The sequence below is a fragment of the Mastomys coucha genome, unplaced genomic scaffold, assembly GCF_008632895.1.
Source record: "Mastomys coucha isolate ucsf_1 unplaced genomic scaffold, UCSF_Mcou_1 pScaffold21, whole genome shotgun sequence".
Classification (NCBI taxonomy): domain Eukaryota; kingdom Metazoa; phylum Chordata; class Mammalia; order Rodentia; family Muridae; genus Mastomys; species Mastomys coucha.
In genome coordinates this window covers 107127569-107147411 of record NW_022196904.1, presented here as the reverse complement: position 1 = coordinate 107147411, position 19843 = coordinate 107127569, and the positions used below count along the sequence as shown (strand labels likewise).

At 38.2% G+C, this 19843-nt stretch overlaps 1 protein-coding gene across 3 annotated transcripts in view; it reads left to right on the top strand.

Annotated features, from left to right (window-relative positions):
• Smg1 (SMG1 nonsense mediated mRNA decay associated PI3K related kinase) overlaps positions 1-19843 on the top strand; it is a 101599-nt gene that overhangs the window by 47379 nt on the left and 34377 nt on the right. For all 3 annotated transcript variants that reach the window (XM_031388029.1, XM_031388030.1, XM_031388031.1), the window contains 19 exons: positions 1521-1651; positions 1764-1925; positions 2502-2620; positions 3064-3151; positions 3238-3339; positions 4962-5102; positions 5579-5778; positions 6105-6301; positions 6471-6635; positions 7259-7413; positions 8272-8414; positions 8564-8765; positions 10417-10526; positions 12022-12169; positions 12400-12559; positions 13873-13993; positions 16118-16366; positions 17610-17894; positions 19673-19817. In XM_031388029.1, coding sequence (XP_031243889.1) covers positions 1521-1651; positions 1764-1925; positions 2502-2620; positions 3064-3151; positions 3238-3339; positions 4962-5102; positions 5579-5778; positions 6105-6301; positions 6471-6635; positions 7259-7413; positions 8272-8414; positions 8564-8765; positions 10417-10526; positions 12022-12169; positions 12400-12559; positions 13873-13993; positions 16118-16366; positions 17610-17894; positions 19673-19817 — 3023 coding nt within the window. The remainder of the gene's footprint in view (positions 1-1520; positions 1652-1763; positions 1926-2501; positions 2621-3063; positions 3152-3237; positions 3340-4961; positions 5103-5578; positions 5779-6104; positions 6302-6470; positions 6636-7258; positions 7414-8271; positions 8415-8563; positions 8766-10416; positions 10527-12021; positions 12170-12399; positions 12560-13872; positions 13994-16117; positions 16367-17609; positions 17895-19672; positions 19818-19843) is intronic.

Genomic DNA, 19843 nt, shown 5'->3' with positions numbered 1-19843 from the left:
TACCTCTCCCTGGGGAATATACAGAATTAATAATTGCTGAAGAGAAAGAGTCTTTGTGTATGTAGCCTCTGTTAAGGTGCTGATGTTTCTATAAACTATAATAATAAATTTATTGGGTCTCAAAACAAATCAGACAACCAAAAGGACACACAGTTGAAGTAAAGAGTTTGAGAAGAAAAGGATCAGTAGGAGTGCAAGGGAATAAGAGGGTAATTGAGGAGGGAAAATGTGATCAGATACATTTTGTACGTGTATGAAAATGTCATAATGAAGTCATCAGCATACACGAAACATGCCCAGTGTGTGGTGGGGGAGGGAGAAGGCTGGGCATGTAACTAAGTGGCAGAGTGTTTGCCCTGAATTCAACCCCATCATCACAAAAAACAAAAGGATACAAGAAATTTGATATGGCATTATTTTTGATATTTCTTTTTATTTGAATTAGCTGACTGGTGAAAAACTTAAGATATCTGCCCACCTTTTTTTTTTTGCCTCCCAAGTATTGGAATTGTGCTATCTGATTTTGATTTTAGAATACTGTACCTAGTTTCTATATTTCTTCCTTCTATTGGACCATACAGAATTGAAAACAATTTTAGTAGAGAACAGTGTTCTGTATTAAATGATAAAGTTTTCTGAGAAGGAAGAAGACTTGATGTTTGTGCCTGCTTTCTCCAACTTGTGTGCTCAGAGTGCCTGTGCTGTCCAACAGATGCCCCTTCCTCCCTGCTATTTTGCCTTATGTTTGATCTCTGTTGGACACTCTCTTTTCTTCTACACCTATGTTTTATTTTTGAGGATTTCCTGTCCTATATAGATTGGAGAAGGTTTACGCTCTGATTTATCAGTCAGAGATAGCAATGGATGTAGCAGGTCGTCAGATGGAGCATTGTGTCCTAGAGGAAAAGAGATGAGTGGAAAAGGTTCAGGGAGGCAGGATTGCTAGCTTTGTCATTGAAGAAGATACCTTGCCATTTGTAATGTGCTGCTGATTGAGGAAATACAGGTTATGGTATCAAAAAGTACAAAGGGCTTTGCTTAAACCACACATCAGCTAATTAATCCTTTGCCCCAAACTTAGTTGTGCACCTGCTTCTTATTTGTGTTTTAAATCGTTTGAGGTTTACTTCATATACCATACAATCCCTGCTTACATTGTACTGGTGTTTACTGACTTGATTACACAGCATGGTCGTGAACATTACCATGCTGTACTCCTTTTGTAAAGAAAGCTATTTTAGAGGCAGCCTTGTTATGGCATTCCTTGTTTTGTCTGATGTTTCATGACAGTGGAATAGTTGAGTTGCTGCGTTAAACAGAGATGCCACCTAGCTGCAAAGCCTAACTTGAGAAACTATTTGCTGAGGACTCCAGCTTTGTGTATTAAGATAATTTCCAAGTTTCAGGCTATCACTTTTAGGTTTTCAGTGTCTAAGCATCCTTGATTCCAAAAGTAGACTGTTCATCTATGCATGTTTGTGTCTTGGAGCCATAACTATACTTTGTTTTTACCTTGGCAGATGTGGGCACTATCTCCAACTGTATTTGCGCTGCTGAGTAAGAATCTGATGATTGTGCATAGTGACCTGGCTGTTCACTTCCCTGCCATTCAGTATGCGGTGCTCTACACCCTGTATTCCCATTGTACCAGGTACTGTGCTCACAGGTCCTCAGAAGAAAAAAGAGCAGGAATGTCTTGTTTCTTGACCTTGCTGACTTTTTTTGATGACAGCTGAAAAGATGGTCTCCACTTTGTTTTTCAGGCACGATCACTTCATATCCAGCAGTCTTAGCTCTTCATCCCCTTCCTTATTTGATGGTGCAGTGATTAGTACTGTAACTACAGCCACAAAGAAACATTTCTCAATTATATTAAATCTTTTGGGAATATTGCTAAAGAAGGATAATCTTAACCAGGATACAAGGTACCTAAGTAATTTTTTAAAATAATAGTAAATTCCTAAGTTTATTAATTCATTGTAATTTGAGGCTAAGAAATATAGATTATAGCCTCACCGTGAAGCATCTGATTTGATTCTCTTACTTGATTTCTGTGTATCCTGGAGGGCTGTACTTTGGTGAGCGTTTCCAGTGGCATTTTGCTGCTTTTCAGACACAATATCAGAAAAAAAATTCTTTAGACTTTGCTTTTTACTTGGAGATTTAGTTTCTTTTTAGTTTTGTATGTTTTTGTGTCTTTTTGTGCATGCAAATGAGTGCAGTGCTCTTGGAGGCTTGTGGCATTGGATTCCCCTGGAGCTGGAGTAACAGAGTCCTGTGAACAGGCTTATGTGGGTGCTGGAAACTGAACTTCAATCTTGCAAGGGCAGTGACCACTCAGCCACTGAGCAGCCTCTCAAGATCCACCTTTTTTTTTTTAAAAAATTACTATTATTATTACTACTTTTGTTGTTTGAAAAATAAAAATAAGCTGATAGAACAGAGTGTCTTGTGGTTTTTGTTTTGTTTTAATGTAAAGCCAACTTTATTTTATGTTTCAGGAAACTGTTAATGACATGGGCTTTGGAAGTGGCTGTATTAATGAAGAAGTCTGAAACATATGCACCTTTATTCTCCCTTCCATCTTTTCATAAATTTTCCAAAGGCCTTTTAGCCAACAGTAAGAGACTTAACGTTTTAATTTTGTTTACCCATAAAATAATATTGGTTAGCCGAAGGTAGTTAGGTGTCAGCACTTAATAGTCCCTATTTTAGTGCCATTCATAGTAGATTATACTTCATTCTTAGTGCCATTTATAGTAGATTTTACTTCATTCTTAGTATTTGACAAATAATTGAATTGCCAGCTTTTCAATCTTACATGTTTGCTTATTCCATGAACTTGAAAATTTTTTCTTGGAATAAAGTTTATATGTGGAATGGTCAAGTTGATTTTTGTTGAGTACTAATTTCTAGGTATTACTGTCAGAAAGCATTCCAGGCAAGAGTAGGGTGTAGTCCATGGTTGTTGCTGCCTGTTTGATGAATAAGTGAGTGGGTAAATGAATAAATGAATGAATGGGTTCAATAGATACTTCAGTAACTTTTCCTTTTTAATAATAGCTCTTGTTGAAGATGTGAATATCTGCTTGCAAGCATGTAGCAGTCTCCATGCTTTGTCTTCTTCCTTGCCAGATGATCTGCTACAGAGGTACAGACAAGAGACCATATCTTTGACTCTGACTATGCTATACATGGGAATGCTACTGCACCTGCTTTATCTATTATTTTTCATAGGTGTGTTGATGTCTGCCGTGTTCAGCTTGTCCATAGTGGAACTCGTATTCGACAGGCCTTTGGGAAGCTGTTGAAGTCAATTCCTTTAGATGTTGTACTAAGGTATAACTATTTTAGCTCACTATAATTTATCACTTTGTAATTGCCTACCATAGAAAGAGATAAATCACCATATGTACTGTATTAATTTTATATGTTCCATGGTACTTAGAGATCAAGAAAATGTCTGAGGATAATTTTGGAGACCTAGAAGAAGAAAAGTTTTTATTTTTATAATTTTTATCACATTATAATTAGTAGAGAGTAATTCATATAGTACCGAAATGCATTTCTTAGTAGATTTACTTTTCTTTTTCCCTACTCCTCTCTCCACTTTGGTTTGGTTTTTCCAAGACAGGGTTTCATAGACTTTATTTTTAATTATTTACTTTTGTGTCTGAGTGTTTTGCCTGTGCATACATTTCTGTATCACCACGTGCATGCCTGATGTGTCCACTGAGATCAGGACAAAGGTGTTGAATTCCTTGGAACTTGATTCACAAATATTTTTGTTGTTGTTTTTTAAAGATCTATTTATTTTATATATATATGAGTACACTATAGCTGTCTTCAGACATACCAGAAGAGGGCATCAGATCCCATTTCAGATGGTTGTGAGCCACCATGTGTTTGCTGGGAATTGAACTCAGGACCTCTCGAAAAGCAGCTAGTGCTCTTAGCTGCTGAGCCATTTTCTCCAGCCCCCATCACATGATTTTGAGCTGCCTTGTGGGTACTGGACACCAAATCCAGCTCTACTGCAGATCAATAAGTACCCTTAATAACTGAGCCATCTCTCAAACCTCATTAGTTGAAATATTTAATTTTTTTTGGGCTTTGGATTAAGTTGATTTTGGGAACATTTGTTTCATTTTTGATAAATGGTTTTAGTTTTCCCTGGGTAGCCTCTAACTTCTTGTGTAGCCAAGGAAAATCCTAAACTACCAGTTCTTTTTCTTTCCTTCCTTCAGAGTGCTGGGATTACAAGTATGCATCACAGGGTTCAGTTTACTTTGTTTGTTGGCAGCATACTTTATGTTGGGCAAGCATTCCACTGACTGAGCTACATCCTCAGTGTGCTTCCTTTTTCCTTTTCCTTTTAGATTATTTATTTATTTATTTATTTATTTATTTATTGCCTTGGTTTGTAGTCCAGGCTGTTTTTGAACTCAAGATCATCCTGCCTCCCAAATTCTAGGATTATAGATATGTATTAGCAGTCGTTTTAAAAATAGATTTTACTTTTACTTAGTGTATGTGCAAGCCTGGGTTTGTGTGCATATGTGTCTGTCTGCTGTTGTTGGATTCCTGGGATCTCGAGTTATGGGCAGGTGTGAGCCCCTGTGTGGGTATTGGGAACTGAACTCAGGTCCCCTGGAAGAGCACCAAGAGCAGCAGCAAATACTCTTTGGTTTTTACGAGACAGGGTTTCTCTTGTGTAGCCCTGGCTGTCCTGGAACTCACCCTGTAGTCCAGGCTGGCCTCAAACTCAGAAATCTGCCTGCTTCTGCCTCCCAAGTGCTGGGAATAAAGGCGTGCACCTCCACTGCCCAGCCCCTCTATTCCATTTTTAAGCCTTGGTTTTGTTTGTGCTTTCAATGATATACAGTATCTCATTAATAGACTTTGCTACCCTTTCTCCTAAAACATCTTATGTGATAATCATGACTGATTTTTGTTAACAGCAATAACAATCACACAGAGATTCAGGAGATTTCTCTAGCATTGAGAAGCCACATGAGTAAAGCACCAAGTAATACGTTCCACCCCCAGGACTTTTCTGATGTCATCAGTTTCATTTTGTATGGAAACTCTCACCGAACAGGGTAAGACAATTCATTAGAAAAAGGTACTTTTCTTAAAAAGACTCTGATGACAATTACACCCAGATTTGAGAAAATATTATTCAAGGGGCCAAATTGGAAGGCAATATTATTTGCTAGCTCACTTTGGTTTTCATCAGGCTTAGAGATAGTACTGCTTTGAAGATGTTTTTTTTTTTTTTTTTTACCAACAAAAATGGGCTGTGACATTCACTAGTGATTGACAATTGACTGATCTGATTAACATGAATCCATTGGAGGGAGGGTTGGAGGTAATGATAGTGTCAAGATGTTCAGTTATAGGGAATGAAATGTAACCTGGCAGCCCAATTGTCATGAGCTGTGCACCCCAGCCTGTTCTGTGGTTCAGTTTTCTTTTGGTATGAAAAATTGGTCCTTAGTACCATGCCCCTTACACTTGTTTTGATTATTAAAATGAAGTTGTCGTCATCTGTTACATATGAAACTACTTTTCCCAGGAAGGACAATTGGTTAGAAAGATTGTTCTATAGCTGCCAGAGGCTGGATAAGCGTGACCAATCCACAATTCCCCGCAATCTTCTAAAGACAGATGCTGTCCTCTGGCAGTGGGCTATTTGGGAAGCTGCGCAGTTTACTGTTCTTTCAAAGTTGCGAACTCCACTGGGCAGAGCTCAGGACACGTTCCAGACAATTGAAGGTAACCAACAATTTAGTATTCTTCAAAATTTGTAATGATGAGTTTCTAGGTCTTTAACTTTAGAAACCATTGCTTTCTTATACTTATAGAGATTTCAGAATTTTTTTTTTAATTGAAATATTTCTAGATAGTTGAATTTGTTATGTGCATGTCTGCTTTTGTTCAAAAGCTTAGGGGATTATATGGACAAACAGTTTCCTCAGAAAGTGAGAGATTTTTAATCTTTGCTTTTTGTTTTAAATTGATGAATATGTAAACAGGATATCTGGTAAATTGATCTACTAAGAGTTTTCTGTGATTCAGAATGTTGCTGTTTTTGTTCTCAGGTATCATTAGAAGTCTTGCAGCCCACACACTAAACCCTGACCAGGATGTTAGTCAGTGGACCACTGCAGATAATGATGAAGGGCATGGGAGCAATCAGCTTAGACTTGTTCTTCTGCTTCAGTATTTGGAGAACCTGGAGAAGTTAATGTATAATGCCTATGAGGGATGTGCCAATGCATTAACATCACCTCCCAAGGTTGGTGTTGTGGAATAGTGGTGCTTTGTAATAGATTGATTGTGAAACCTGGTGGGGTGTATACGGCTGAGGTCACAGTCCATCTGGATTCCATTTATGTGTATTCAAGGCATCTTCACCATGATTGGAACTAGTCCTGAGTCCTTTTGTTTTCTTTTCTTTTTTAAAGGTCATTAGGACTTTTTTCTATACCAATCGACAGACTTGTCAAGACTGGCTCACCCGGATCCGCCTCTCCATCATGCGGGTTGGATTGTTGGCAGGTCAGCCTGCAGTGACAGTGAGGCACGGCTTTGACTTACTTACTGAAATGAAAACAAATAGTCTAACTCAGGTAATGTAGTGTATTTGGGATGCATTTTAACTGATTGTAAGAATTTGAGGCTGGGCGTTGGTGGCACACGCCTTTAATCCCAGCACTTGGGAGACAGAGGCAGGTGGATTTCTGAGTTTGAGAACAGCATGGTCTACAGAGTGAGTTCCAGGATAGCCAGGGCTATACAGAGAAACCCTGTCTCGAAAAAAACAAACAAACAAAAAAGAATTTGAGTTTGGTCTCTGATGGAGTTCAATCTATAGATAAGTTAACTTTAGTTCTTTTTAAAGGCTTCATCCAGTATCTGACAAAACTGACGACTTCCCCATTACAAACTTTACTTCCCATTAGTTCCCCATTACTGACCATAAAAGTTATGTTAAAAATATGAATGTCTTATTTCTAAAGACTGGGACTTTGGGAATAATAAGGAATTTGTCTGTGGAATATATTGTGTGGTAAAGTTCTTTATTTTGGTTCAGAATAGATTTTTGTGATGATTCTTAAGCTATCTAAGCTAAATATTGTGACAATGATTATTAAATATATATAGATTGTTACCAGATGTTGTAAGTTCAGTAGAGAATTGAATTTCAGTGGTATCTAGAGGTCTGTGATTAATCTTTTACCTGCTATTTCAGGGGAATGAGTTAGAAGTAACTATCATGATGGTAGTAGAAGCACTGTGTGAGCTCCATTGTCCTGAAGCTATACAGGGAATTGCTGTCTGGTCATCTTCAGCTGTTGGTAAAAACCTTCTCTGGATTAACTCAGTGGCCCAGCAGGCTGAAGGGAGGTAAGTTAGAAGGAAAGAAAGGAATAATGGTGTTTTTATGTCCAGATTATTTGTATTGTATAATAATTGAAAATGGCTTTGTCCACTTTGAGCATTGTACTATAATCACTTCAGTAGGGAGGCATCTTTCATTTGTTTTTTTGACTAGCAGCCATGTATGAATGTTTCATTTTAAGTCAGAGGTTATGAGAAATACTGGAAAGCAAGGTCTTTCAGCTTCATAAATAGTTTTAAACATGATTTTTGATTGAAAACCTTCCATATTAGACTCTGGCGTAATATTGTATGTTGCTGGAGTGTTTGCTTACAACTTTGTGGATTACATGTGCAGGTTGATTCAGTTTTGAGTGAAGGGCATACCTCATGTACATTTAAGTACTTAGAAATTTGGAGAGAGAAACAACCACTTAAATTTGGAAAGATAAATAACCTGGTGTCTTTCTGGATTTTGGTGTGCCTAAAGCTCCATTTGTTATGTGGTTCATATCTTCCTCTGCTGCAGAAACAGAGAGCTGCATGGCTTTTCTACACAACAATATTCTAAAAAAAAAAAAAAAAAACCAATTTTCCTTGGTAAATATTCCACAATCTAATTTTTCTTAACCGATACTACTATGTATTTGTGAATATATGATAATTTGACATACTTTATTGTTGGACATCAAAGTTGTTATTGATAGTTTCCTCTAGTTTTAAACTGTCTTGCTGTGAAACAGAGATCTAATTTCCTCCTCCAAATAACTGACTCATTGTCCTACTGCAATTCATTGAGTAATTCATTCTCTCAGCATTAATTCTTAGGAATGAGATATATTTGGGTAATTTTTTAAAAATAAGGCCTCTATGTTTGCATTTAAGGTTTGAAAAGGCCTCTGTGGAATACCAGGAGCACCTGTGTGCCATGACAGGTGTTGATTGCTGCATCTCCAGCTTTGACAAGTCTGTTCTCACATTGGCCAATGCTGGACGTAACAGTGCCAGCCCCAAACACTCTCTAAATGGTGAGCATTCAGTGTTTACATTTAAAATATGCCAAAGATACCGTTCATTTATGCAGGTAAACTTAATGTATGTTTCTGGGAATCAATCTTCTTTTCATGATATATTTACAGTTCTCAATTTTGTCTTTAAAAAAAAAAAAACCTTTCAGGTGAATCCAGAAAAACTGTGCTGTCCAAATCAATTGATTCTTCCCCTGAAGTTATCAACTACCTAGGAAATAAGGCATGTGAGTGCTACATCTCTCTTGCTGACTGGGCTGCTGTGCAGGAGTGGCAGGACGCAGTCCACGACCTGAAGAAGAATGCCAGCAGCACCTCACTCAATCTGAAAGCCGATTTCAACTATATCAAGTAAGGGCTGCATCTGCAGTTAGGTCTGCGTTGTCTGTCCTTTCAATAAGTAGCCTTCCTCTGTCGTGGGAAATACCAAAATTGGTTATATTTATAACAGGAAGCTAACAGACAAGAAATCTGCTTAGTAGGAAGATAGAATCATTATACATAAAAAGGCAATGCTTTATAGAAGCTCACACAGGACAGCTGTGTTTCTGAAGTACTGTTGAATAGTCAGACATTTTGTTTTTAATGATGAGATTTTTGTGAACATCTTTTTTCTTCATTCCTCTTTCATTAACCTTCTCAAAATTGTGAATTTACTGCATTTTAGTCACATGGTTGGTAGAGCAAAGCTTATCAGAGTTGGTTCACTGACACCTTCCTGATGACTGAAAACAACCTGTGAGAGCATCAGGATATAGTGTAGCAAGACAAAACACTGTTTCTAGTTCTTCAAAGTGGAGAGTGAAGAAACAGGAGAAAACACCTTGACAAAGCATTAAGTACACTTGACTTTTCTGTGTCTCAAGGAAAGTAGTTACGCATAGACAGTTTAGGATAGCCTTGGCAGATTGGAGTAAGGGCAGAAGAAATCAAAATAGTTAGTTTTGTTTTGTTTTGTTTGGAAGAGGACAGCAGCTGAAAGTCAAGAACTGTAGAGCAGTGGGAACATGGGGATCCTGCCACCAGAAAACCCAGGGTCTTGTTTTGGTCACTAGACATGAACAGTTCAGCAGCAGCCAGTACTTAACTCTCACTGTCTCATTTGAGAAACAACTGGTTATACTGGGTGTAGGTTGGAGCAGGAGTTGGGTATGGCAGCCGATGAACATTTCCATTGCTGTTTTCAGACCTAGTGATAAGAGAAGGGACCAGTGATAAAGGCAGATAAGGAGAGCATGGGAGTTGGGGTGGGCTGGGGGTGGGTGAGTGTAGGCAGCGCTTGAGAGGCAGAGTCAGGACTTTCATCCTTAGTTATATAAGTGAGTTCCAAAGCAATGGAGAGCTTGTCTTAACAAAAGATAGGAGAGAGAGATGGAGAACATAAATCTTCCTGATTAGAGAGTATCTGTGGTAGGACAGCAGAGCAGTGTGGAGCTTAGTATGACTAAGACATCTCATTTTGGCATTGGAGCACCAGGGCCATAGGAAATGGCTGCAGGTAAGAAAACAGAACATTGGAATTCTTCCAGGGAGGGTATATGAGTCTCAAAAAACATAAAAACCAGGGTCTTAGTGAAGGAGTCAGAGCTAAGGTACAAAACTTATATGGTAGGAGACTTATAGGAAAGATTGTAGGCTCTTGGTGGGGGAGAGGCCAGCTAACTAGCTGGATGCAGTGGTTTGAAGAGAGCAAGTATTGAAGACATACTGTAGAGTCTACTGCCAGTGTATTAAAAGGCACCTGGACCACTACAGAAAGATGGAGACACAGGGGCGAGCAAGCTCAACTGGTTGTCATGGCTAGGACCTTCCTGTTTTCCTGTCATTGCAGCTGTAGTGTTACTGAGGTCATGGGAGCCACATCAAGATGAAACAGTGCTTTACTGTAAATGCCATTTCTCTAGATGGCTGTTTCCTTCTAGTGCTTGTTCTCTCTGTAGCCCCCAGTGGTTATACAGGACTGGTGAGGTCTAACACAAGCTGATGAGTATTTTAATTACAGGTCACTAAGCAGCTTCGAGTCTGGAGAGTTTGTTGAATGCACTGAGCAGTTGGAATTATTACCAGGAGAAAATATTAATCTGCTTGCTGGAGGGTCAAAAGAAAAAATAGGTATTTGAGAACGGTTTTTATTTTTTTCATAACAAGATTATTCATTATCTTTCCGTAGGAAATCTGTAAGTTTCTGTCTATTTATTTGGAGTCCTAGACTATGCAAAGAAACAGAATTAGGGTTGTGCTATTAGTAGTTGGTAAAGCAAATGAAAAATGGCTCAGAACTAAACTAGAAAGAGGTGATATAGATACTTCGAAATGAATGTAGACATTTAGCTTGAGAAAGTACAAAGCAGTGTTTTGGCTGCAGTTTTCATCTTGGTGAACACACTGCACACTGCTGCTGTGACATTCAGAGGTCTGCTGTGTTTTTGAGGTTTGTCCCTTGGAGAGTAGGCTGCATTGTGTAAGGCTCTCAAGTACCTCTGTGGAGAGCTGCACAAACCAACCAGGATCATTCTTGACAGTTTCCCTCTTGACTTTTGTAGTCAATGTCAGTTTTGTTTCCATGTAATTAACCTCTTGCTTACATTTAAGAATGAGAGAAAATTTTATTTTAAAACTAATTTTCCTTTCTGAAATTTTGGAGTGTGTGTCTGTCTGTCTGTCTGTCTGTCTGTCTCTCTGTGTGTGTCTGTCTGTTTGTCTGTCTGTCTCTTTTTCTCTCTCTGAGTGTGTGTTGTGTGTTGTGTGTGTGTGTGTGTGTGTGTGTGTGTGTGTGTGTGTGTTCCTTTGGAACTCTGTATGTTGACTTTGCCTGAATTCATGACATCTTCCTACCTCTGTCTCTCTCCTGGGTACTGGGCTCCATTGTGCCTGGTGGTTTTGGTTTTCATCTCTGAACTTAATTTCAAGTCTATAATAATTATAGTTTACTTGTTTTAGAATTATTTTAGTTTTTCTGGTATAAATGAATTTGGCTAAACTTAGTTAAGGATATATAAATAAGTTTGGGATTTAGGAGCTAGCTCAGTCATTAAAATGTTTGTCACACAAGCATGAAGAGCTGAGTTCAATCCATAGGGTCCGTGTCAAAAAGCCATGTATGATGCTATATGCTTGTAATCCCAGTGAAAGGAAGGTAGAGTAGGGTGGCCACTAAGAGACTGTCTCAAAACAAAGATGGATGATACTCGAAGAGTACCAGAGGTTGACTTTTCCCCCCAGATGCACACACAGCGCACACCACTAAATAAGTAAAAAAGTGATCTTAAATTTCATGAACTAAAGTGGAGGCAAATTCACTGAAATGGTTAGATCTTTTTAGATTTAAGTTTTAGTCTATTTTTGAGCAAGGTATGAATGGAAAAAGAAGGGGGAAGATAGGTTGCTTGCTACTGTTTGTTCTTTTAAGGGCAGGTAATTCTTAGAGGCAGGAAGTGTAATTTTAATGTTAAATAATGCTGTTTATATTGCAATCTGAAATGCTTTTTGTCTAACTACCTAAACTTAATGAAAGGAAGTTTTTATTAATGATAATTAAATATAGCTAGACTATATTAATACTTTTGTATATTAAGATCAAAATAATTTAATTATTTAACTTGTTTAGATATGAAAAAACTGCTTCCTAACATGCTAAGCCCAGACCCACGGGAGCTTCAGAAAGCTATTGAAGTCCAACTGTTGAGAAGCTCGGTCTTCCTGGTTACTGCTTTAAACCATGTGGAACAAGATCAGAAATGGCAGTCCTTAACCGAGTGAGTCTCTAGTGTACATTGGCTGCAAGGGGTGCTGTGACTGAAACTGTAGATTGCAGAAACCACTAAAAGTAAATGTCTTACCTTGCTCACAGTCTACTGTAGAGCAGGCTGCCTTTTTTTCTATGACCGCTGATTTTTGTTGCCAAATGATTATGCCTTAGTGACTTGTTATTAATGACTATCAGCTCAAGAATGTTAATTAGTTGACAGCAAATACGTTCTTTCAGAAATGTGGTAAAGTACTTGAAGCAAACCTCACGCATTGCTATTGGACCACTAAGATTGTCTACACTAACGGTGTCACAATCCTTGCCAGTACTGAGTACCCTGCAGCTATACTGCTCATCTGCACTCGAGAACACAGTTTCTAATAGACTTTCAACAGAGGTATGTAGATTATTTGTTGTTTGTTTTGCTTTGTTTTTTGTTTTTTTCCATACATTTTTTTAAAAATTTAGATAATGTGTATGAATGTTTTGCCTGCATGCATGTCTGTGTACCACTTACATGTTTGGTGCCTTTAGAAACTAGAAGAGGGCATTGGATCTCCTATGATTTGAGTTACAGATGGATGTGAGCCACCATGGGGGTGCTGGGAATTTAACATGGGTCTTCTGAAAGCAATAAGTACTCTTAACCACTGAGCCATCTCTCCATCCCTGAAGTGTATTTTTGTAAGCATTTTCTTTGAGTATTAATATGATAGTATAGATCATTATTTTCTCAGATTTTAAAGTAGAATTTATAATTGAGTAAACTGGTGAACTCAGACGAATAAAATAAATTTCTAGACAGATTTTCTTTTCTTTTTTAGAATAATTTATTTTTATTTTATGTACATTAGTGTCTTGCCTGCGTGTATGTCTATGAGTTTGTTTGATCCTTGTATTACAGACAGATGTAAGCTGCCGTGCAAGTGCTGGGAATTGAACTTGGGGCCACTAGAAAAGCAACCAGTCCCTTCAACCACTGAGCCATCTCTCCTGCCTCTAGACAGATTTTCATTTGTGGTAGTATAGGGTAGACAGAAGAACCTGAGGTTTTGGCCTTTTGGTAAATTTTTGGATTTGACTCTTAAAGAGAATAAGCTTCAACCAAAGAGAGAACCTTTGCAAAAGAGTTGCAATCTTTGAAAATTATAGAATCAGTAGTTTATCAGTAGAAAATGCTTTTCTGGAATTCTGGCTTATAGTAAATACATGTTTTTACAAATGTACTTTATTAGTAAATATACTGAGAAATTGTACTTAATATTCTGGATTTATTTAATAAAACAAGGTGTGGCTTAGTTTCTTTTTTAATGCATTAATTTTTTAGCATGACCAAGGCAGCTTATAAAAGAAAGTATTTAATTTGGAGCTTATAGTTTCAGAGTGCTAGAGTTCTTGATGGCAGACCATAGGCATGGCTGCCCAGCCTATAGGTTTTGATTTCCAAGTAGGAGGCAGAGAGAGTGAGAGACACTGAATGCTGAAACCTCAAAGCCTGCCCTCATTTACTCTACTACTTCAACAAGGCCATATCGCCTTATCTTTCCCAAACAGTTCCACCAGCTGGGAGCAAGTATTCAAATATATGAACCACAGGTTGCAAGAGACATGATGGAAGGTTGTAGGAAAGTTGGAATAGATCTAAAAGCTGTAGTCTATCCTGAACGTATTAGGAGAGTTGGTTTTACACAGATCTTTGTCTTCTGGCAGGACTGTCTTATCCCACTCTTTAGCGATGCTCTTCGCTCATGTAAACAGCATGATGTGCGGCCATGGATGCAGGCATTGAGATATACCATGTACCAGAATCAACTGTTAGAGAAAATTAAAGGTAACATCCCCTCCCCTCCCCTCTCCTATTCTCATCTCTTGCACCAATCTCTTATGGAATTTACTGTGTAGATCAGGCTGGCTTCAAACTTAAGAGATCCATCCTGCCTTTCAGGTACTGGGGTTAAAGGCATATATTACCTCTTGGCCTGATCTTCTTTTTCTTAAAATTCGTTCCACTGAGATGTAAAATCCACATTTAAGTGTGCAGTTTGAGTTTTTTTCCCATCTTCCTCTGTGTACCCAGAAAGTCCTGTGTCTCTCTGTTCATTTTCTTACCATTGCCCCATCTTAGGCAGTTGATCATTTGTTTTCTGGCACTGTAAATTAGATTTATCTTTCTGTCATTGTAAATTAGATTCATCTTTGCTGTGTCTTTACATAAATGGAATTGTGATACTATATTTGGTGTCTCTAGCTTACATGGTATTTTTCCATGTTAATTTGCTAGTAGAGTGGACCTTTTTTATTGTCCAGTAGTATTCTACTGTATGGATGTGCCACCATTTGTTTATTTTTCCATTTTCTGGTGTGAGTTTGTTTTCAGTTTTTCTAGTTGGGTAGCTAAGCATGAAGTTGCTATGAACATTTGTACTATTTTTCTTGATGCTTCAGCTAAAACCTGGCAATAAACCTAAGGAAAGAAGGGTTTATGTTGGCTCCAAGTTCAAGGTTCAGTTCAACATGATAGGGAAATCATGGAAGTAGAAGTACAAGGTAGCTGGTCATATCTGCCACCGTGAAGCAGAGATAAATGCTAATGCTTAGTTTGCTTTCTCTTTTTTGTTCCCATAGACTTTTTGGGTGAGTCTTCCCATCTTAAAAGTTAAACCTTTCTGGAGACACCCTCACAGATTCATTCATAGTCTATTTCTGTGATGATTCCAAATCCTGTCAAGTTGACAAGACTTACTGTTACTATATTTGTGTTCAATGCCATGGTCAAATCTTAGGGCTGTGTTCCTCTTGAGTTAAAGTATAGCAGTGAGATTGTTGCATTATTGGGTTCTACTTTGTAAATACTTCAGTATTTCTTAGATAGTGCTTATGCCTTTTTTATGTTTTTTAGTATTTATGAATGTTCCAGTTGTTGTCTTGTTCTTTTTTTAGTTACTAGTGGGGGTATAATTTTAGTGCATGGTTTTAGTTTGTATTCTCTGGTCATAGTGCAGTTTCTTTGCACAAATGCTATTGTGTGCTTTATGTTTCAAATGTCTCTTGACATCTTTTGCTTACTTTTCTTTTTTATTGGGGGAGGAAATAAGGTTTCTCTCTGTAGCCCTGGCACTTGGTATTGAGGCCAGGCTGGCCTTAACCTCACAGATATTGAGGAAGCCTTGCTTCCTGAATGTTGGAATTATAGGTATGACCACCATGCCTGGCCTTTTTTCTATTTTTTTTTAACAGGGTCACACTGTGTCACTCTGGTCGTCTTTGAATCAAAAGTAGATTAGACTGTCCTTAGACTCAGATATCCAGTGCTTGGATTAAATGTATATGGCACTATGTTCAGCATCTTTTGCCCATTTTTAATGAAGTAATAAGGCTTGTTTATATGTTTTATGTTCAAGTTCTTCAACATTTAATATGTGCTACAAATGTTAAGGATTTTCAAATGCTTCGAATGAAAAATATTAGAGAATGAGTATGCAAATTTTGTCTTTTTTTTTTTTTAAAGGAAAATGTCTCTTTTATTGCCAGAGAATAATACCTTGCCTCAGTTCTATAGTTTTAGTTGATTATATGGTGACTAAAGTTACTGAATAGATCTTTTTTTTGTGCAGTAATGGCAGGTTGGGTGGGCCTATTGTCTCCATTGTTACAACCAAGGAGATTTGAGTCCAGCAGAGAAACCTGAGCAGTGATTGAATGAACATGACAGTCTCTGATGGAGGCTCCTTTCTGAACAATTCAGTTGTAATAAAGTTAATTTCTTGTAGAAAATGTTTTTCACTATGCTCTACTTGCTTGTGTTTCTTCACTTAAACACTGTTACATGCTAAACACTGTGCTAGCTGTTAGGGTTTGGGGGTTAAGAGATGGTAACCAAGAACATGTTTTGGAAACACTGCCCTCCAGGAGTTAAGTGAGTTGGGCACTAATGAAACATTTTTCTTCTTTCTAGCACAAACAGTACCGATTAGAAGCCATCTCATGGAATTAGGTCTGACTGCAGCAAAATTTGCTAGAAAACGGGGGAATGTGTCACTGGCGACAAGACTGCTGGCACAATGCAGTGAGGTTCAGCTGGGAAAGACAACCACTGCCCAGGACTTAGTCCAGCATTTTAAAAAACTATCCACTCAAGGTCAAGTGGATGAAAAATGGGGGCCTGAGCTTGATATTGAAAAAACCAAATTGTTATATACAGCAGGTTAGTATACTATATGCACACTTCTGTGCGTGGTAAAAAGAAATATTTTAGAAAAAAGTTATTTCCAGCTTTTGTAGAACATTGTTTATGGCATGCTAGTGTTTTTTTGTTTGTTTGTTTGTTTTTTGTTTTTTGAGACAGAGTTTCTCTATATAGCCCTGGCTGTCCTGGAACTCACTCTGTAGACCAGGCTGGCCTCGAACTCAGAAATCTGCCTGCCTCTGCCTCCCAAGTGCTAGGATTAAAGGCATGCGCCACCACTGCCTGGCATGCTGGTGTTAATATTTAATAGTTGTTTCCAAGAGATGTAAGTTTAATACAGTGTCCTTTAGTAAGACATGTTTTCAAAGATCCTTGATTATGTCTGGATTCAATTATTTCCTTATGGGGAATGTGATATGCTCCTACTTATTTGCATTTGTAGGAGCCATGCCTACATATAAGTTCACGTGTGTGTGCATGTATGTGTGTGGGCCAAAGGTTGACAGTGGATGTCCTTGATTGTTATCCATCTCATATTACTGAGGCAGGAATTTTTTTCACTTGAACCCATATCCCCTCTCAGAGTGCTGGGGTTGCAGGCAGTCTGTCATGCCCACCCAGCATTTATTTATATATCAAACTAGTCCTCAATGCTTACACAACAAGCATTTAACCCACTTGTTCACTTTCCCAGCTCTTGAATTTTTTATTGTTGTTACTGTTAACAACTTTTGTAGCTGGCCTGAAACCCACTATGTCAAGCAGGCTGGCTTCTGCTTCCTGAGTGTTGAGATTAAAGCCTTGTTACTATGCCTGCCTGGCTTTATGATATTGTATTTTATTTTGTGTTAGTTTTTGTTACTTTATTTATGTGTTGAATGCCTCCATGTATATATATGTACCACATACATATGTGCCTGGTACACAGAGGACAGAAGGTGCTGGATCCTCTGAAACTAGAGTTGTAGGAAGTTGTTTGTTTGTTATTTGTTTTTTCCAGACAGGTTTCTTTGTGTAGCCTTGACTATACTAGAACTTGTTCTGTAGACCAGGCTAGCCTTGAACTCACAGAGATCTACCTACCTCTGTCTCCCAAGACCTGGAATTAAAGGCATGTACCATCACCTTGAATTTATGTTTTTAAAAACAGAAAAATGAGTAATTACTTCATCTTGAAATCATTAAGGGTAAAATATTATTTTTATATATGTATGTGTTTCTTTCTTTCTTTCTTTCTTTCTTTCTTTCTTTTTTTCTGTAGGCCAGTCATCACACGCAATGGAAATGTTGAGTTCTTGTGCTATATCTTTTTGCAAGTCTGCGAAAGCTGAATATGCTGTGGCTAAGTCAATTCTGACCCTGGCTAAATGGGTCCAGGCAGAATGGAAAGAGATTTCGGGCCAGCTGAGGCAGGTGTACAGAGCTCAGCAGCAACAGAACCTTTCAGGCCTTTCTACTTTGTCTAGGAACATACTCGCTCTAATAGAGCTACCATCTGCTAATACAGTTGGAGAAGACCACCCTCGGATTGAGAGTGAGTCTACAGGTATGATTTCATCTTTTATTAGCTTTAAAAATACCAACTTCATAAGTGTAAATCAGTGTTATGCTAGGTATAATTTGCCACAAAAAGTTCAACTACAAAAACATGTTGCCTGGCAATAACTTATTGTTGTCTGTCTAACCTTTTAGGTGCAAGTTGCTTTCCTGATGAGTGGGTATTTTTACCTTGAGTCATGAAGAAGTTAGTGTCAGGAACAGCAGACATGTAACAATAGCTTGTATTATGTTATACTTGATTGTTGGAACATAGAAAGTATAGAAAGACTCAAGTGTCTTATTCTGTCTGACACTGGCCAAGAAATAGATGGTTGATTCATTTAAACAAAACAAAGGGTGTTTTTGGGGGGCGGAGTGTGTTAGAGATTGAATCCAGGCTCTTGGGCATGCTAGTTACAGGTTTATTTTTATTATCACACATAAAAGCAAAGGGGACATTTCCAATTGTGTCTAATAAACAATATGCCTGTGAAACTGCAGTAAGTCCTTGTTGCTTTGACAGCAGGAGGGCTGTTCCCTGCAGAGCTGTGCGATAGGTAAAAGATCCATGCTTTAAGTAGAAATTTTTTCCCTCAGAAAAGCACGGAAACCTCTTGTGGGGTCCAATGGAAAAGCAGTTTTGTTTGAAGGGTGTCTCCTGCAGGAATGAGCAACAGCTCATAGTTGTATGGAATTAGATGAACTAGTTGGCAAACACACTATTTAACCATTTTCAATGTGTAAGGGAAGCTACTATCAAGCTTCATCCCCAGTTTCTGGTTTGTTTTGTTTCGTTTTTCCCTTTTTTGAGATAGTCTTCCTGTGTTGATTTGCTGGCCTAGAGCTTGTTACATAGGCTTCAAACTCACAGAGATCCCTGCCTTTCATGCCCAACTACTGGGATTAAAGGAATATGCCACCACAGCCATCAGCTTTATATTTCTTTTGAGAGAGTATCTTCCTTCCTACAGAGCCTAGCTGGTCTCACACTCAAAACTTTCCTTCTTGAGTTTCCTAAATGCTGAGTTATAGGGAGGTGGCACTGTCTCCCTCTGCTGCCCCTGCGTCCCACCATCCCCCTGTTTGTGTATTTTACTGGTTATAGACACTGTGCCTCATGCATTCTATGTAGATATTTTACTGACTTACATACTAATCAGTTTGGGAGATAACTAATCTTTTAACTGACACAGGAGAATACAACTTCATTTTGTTGTGCTGAAGCTTGAGGTTAAAAGTACATTTTGTTTTTGTTGTCCACTAGTTCTAAAAAATTAATTCTAGTGTCGATGTTAACTAGGGTCATGATATTCATAAGGGATAGGTCTTAAAATTAGTTTATGTCATGGTATGTGAACTCACTAAACCAGGCAGTTTTCTCTATTTAAGATGGAACTAAAGATCTGTTGATTCTGTGGATCTCCGTGGTATGCTTATCACCTTCATTGTTTTTCTAAATGTTTAAAATGATTCATGAGGGAATAGCCACTCAAAAGCAGGATGTAAGATGTTCTACAGCATGTTTTGACACCTGACTGCTCAGGTGTCATTAAAGGTACAAATGTTTCCACAGATGTTTATGTAAGTTGATAGGAGAGGCTGATGTCTTTTAATATAGTCACATTGCAGAAAAGTATCCAAATTTTGGCCATAACAAATTATGAACTGTGATAATATTGGGCTTATTGCTTGTTTACAAATAATAAAGTCTTAACAGGTCAGTCATAACACCATTAGACGTTTCTGCATGTAACATTGAACTCTTTATTTTCCCTCTCATGGCAGTGCATATTGGAGTTGGAGAACCTGACTTCATTTTGGGACAGTTGTATCACCTGTCTTCAGTGCAGGCACCTGAAGTAGCCAAATCTTGGGCAGCATTGGCTAGTTGGGCTTATAGGTGGGGCAGAAAGGTGGTTGACAATGCCAGGTATGTATGTTTCAATGTGTAGTTGC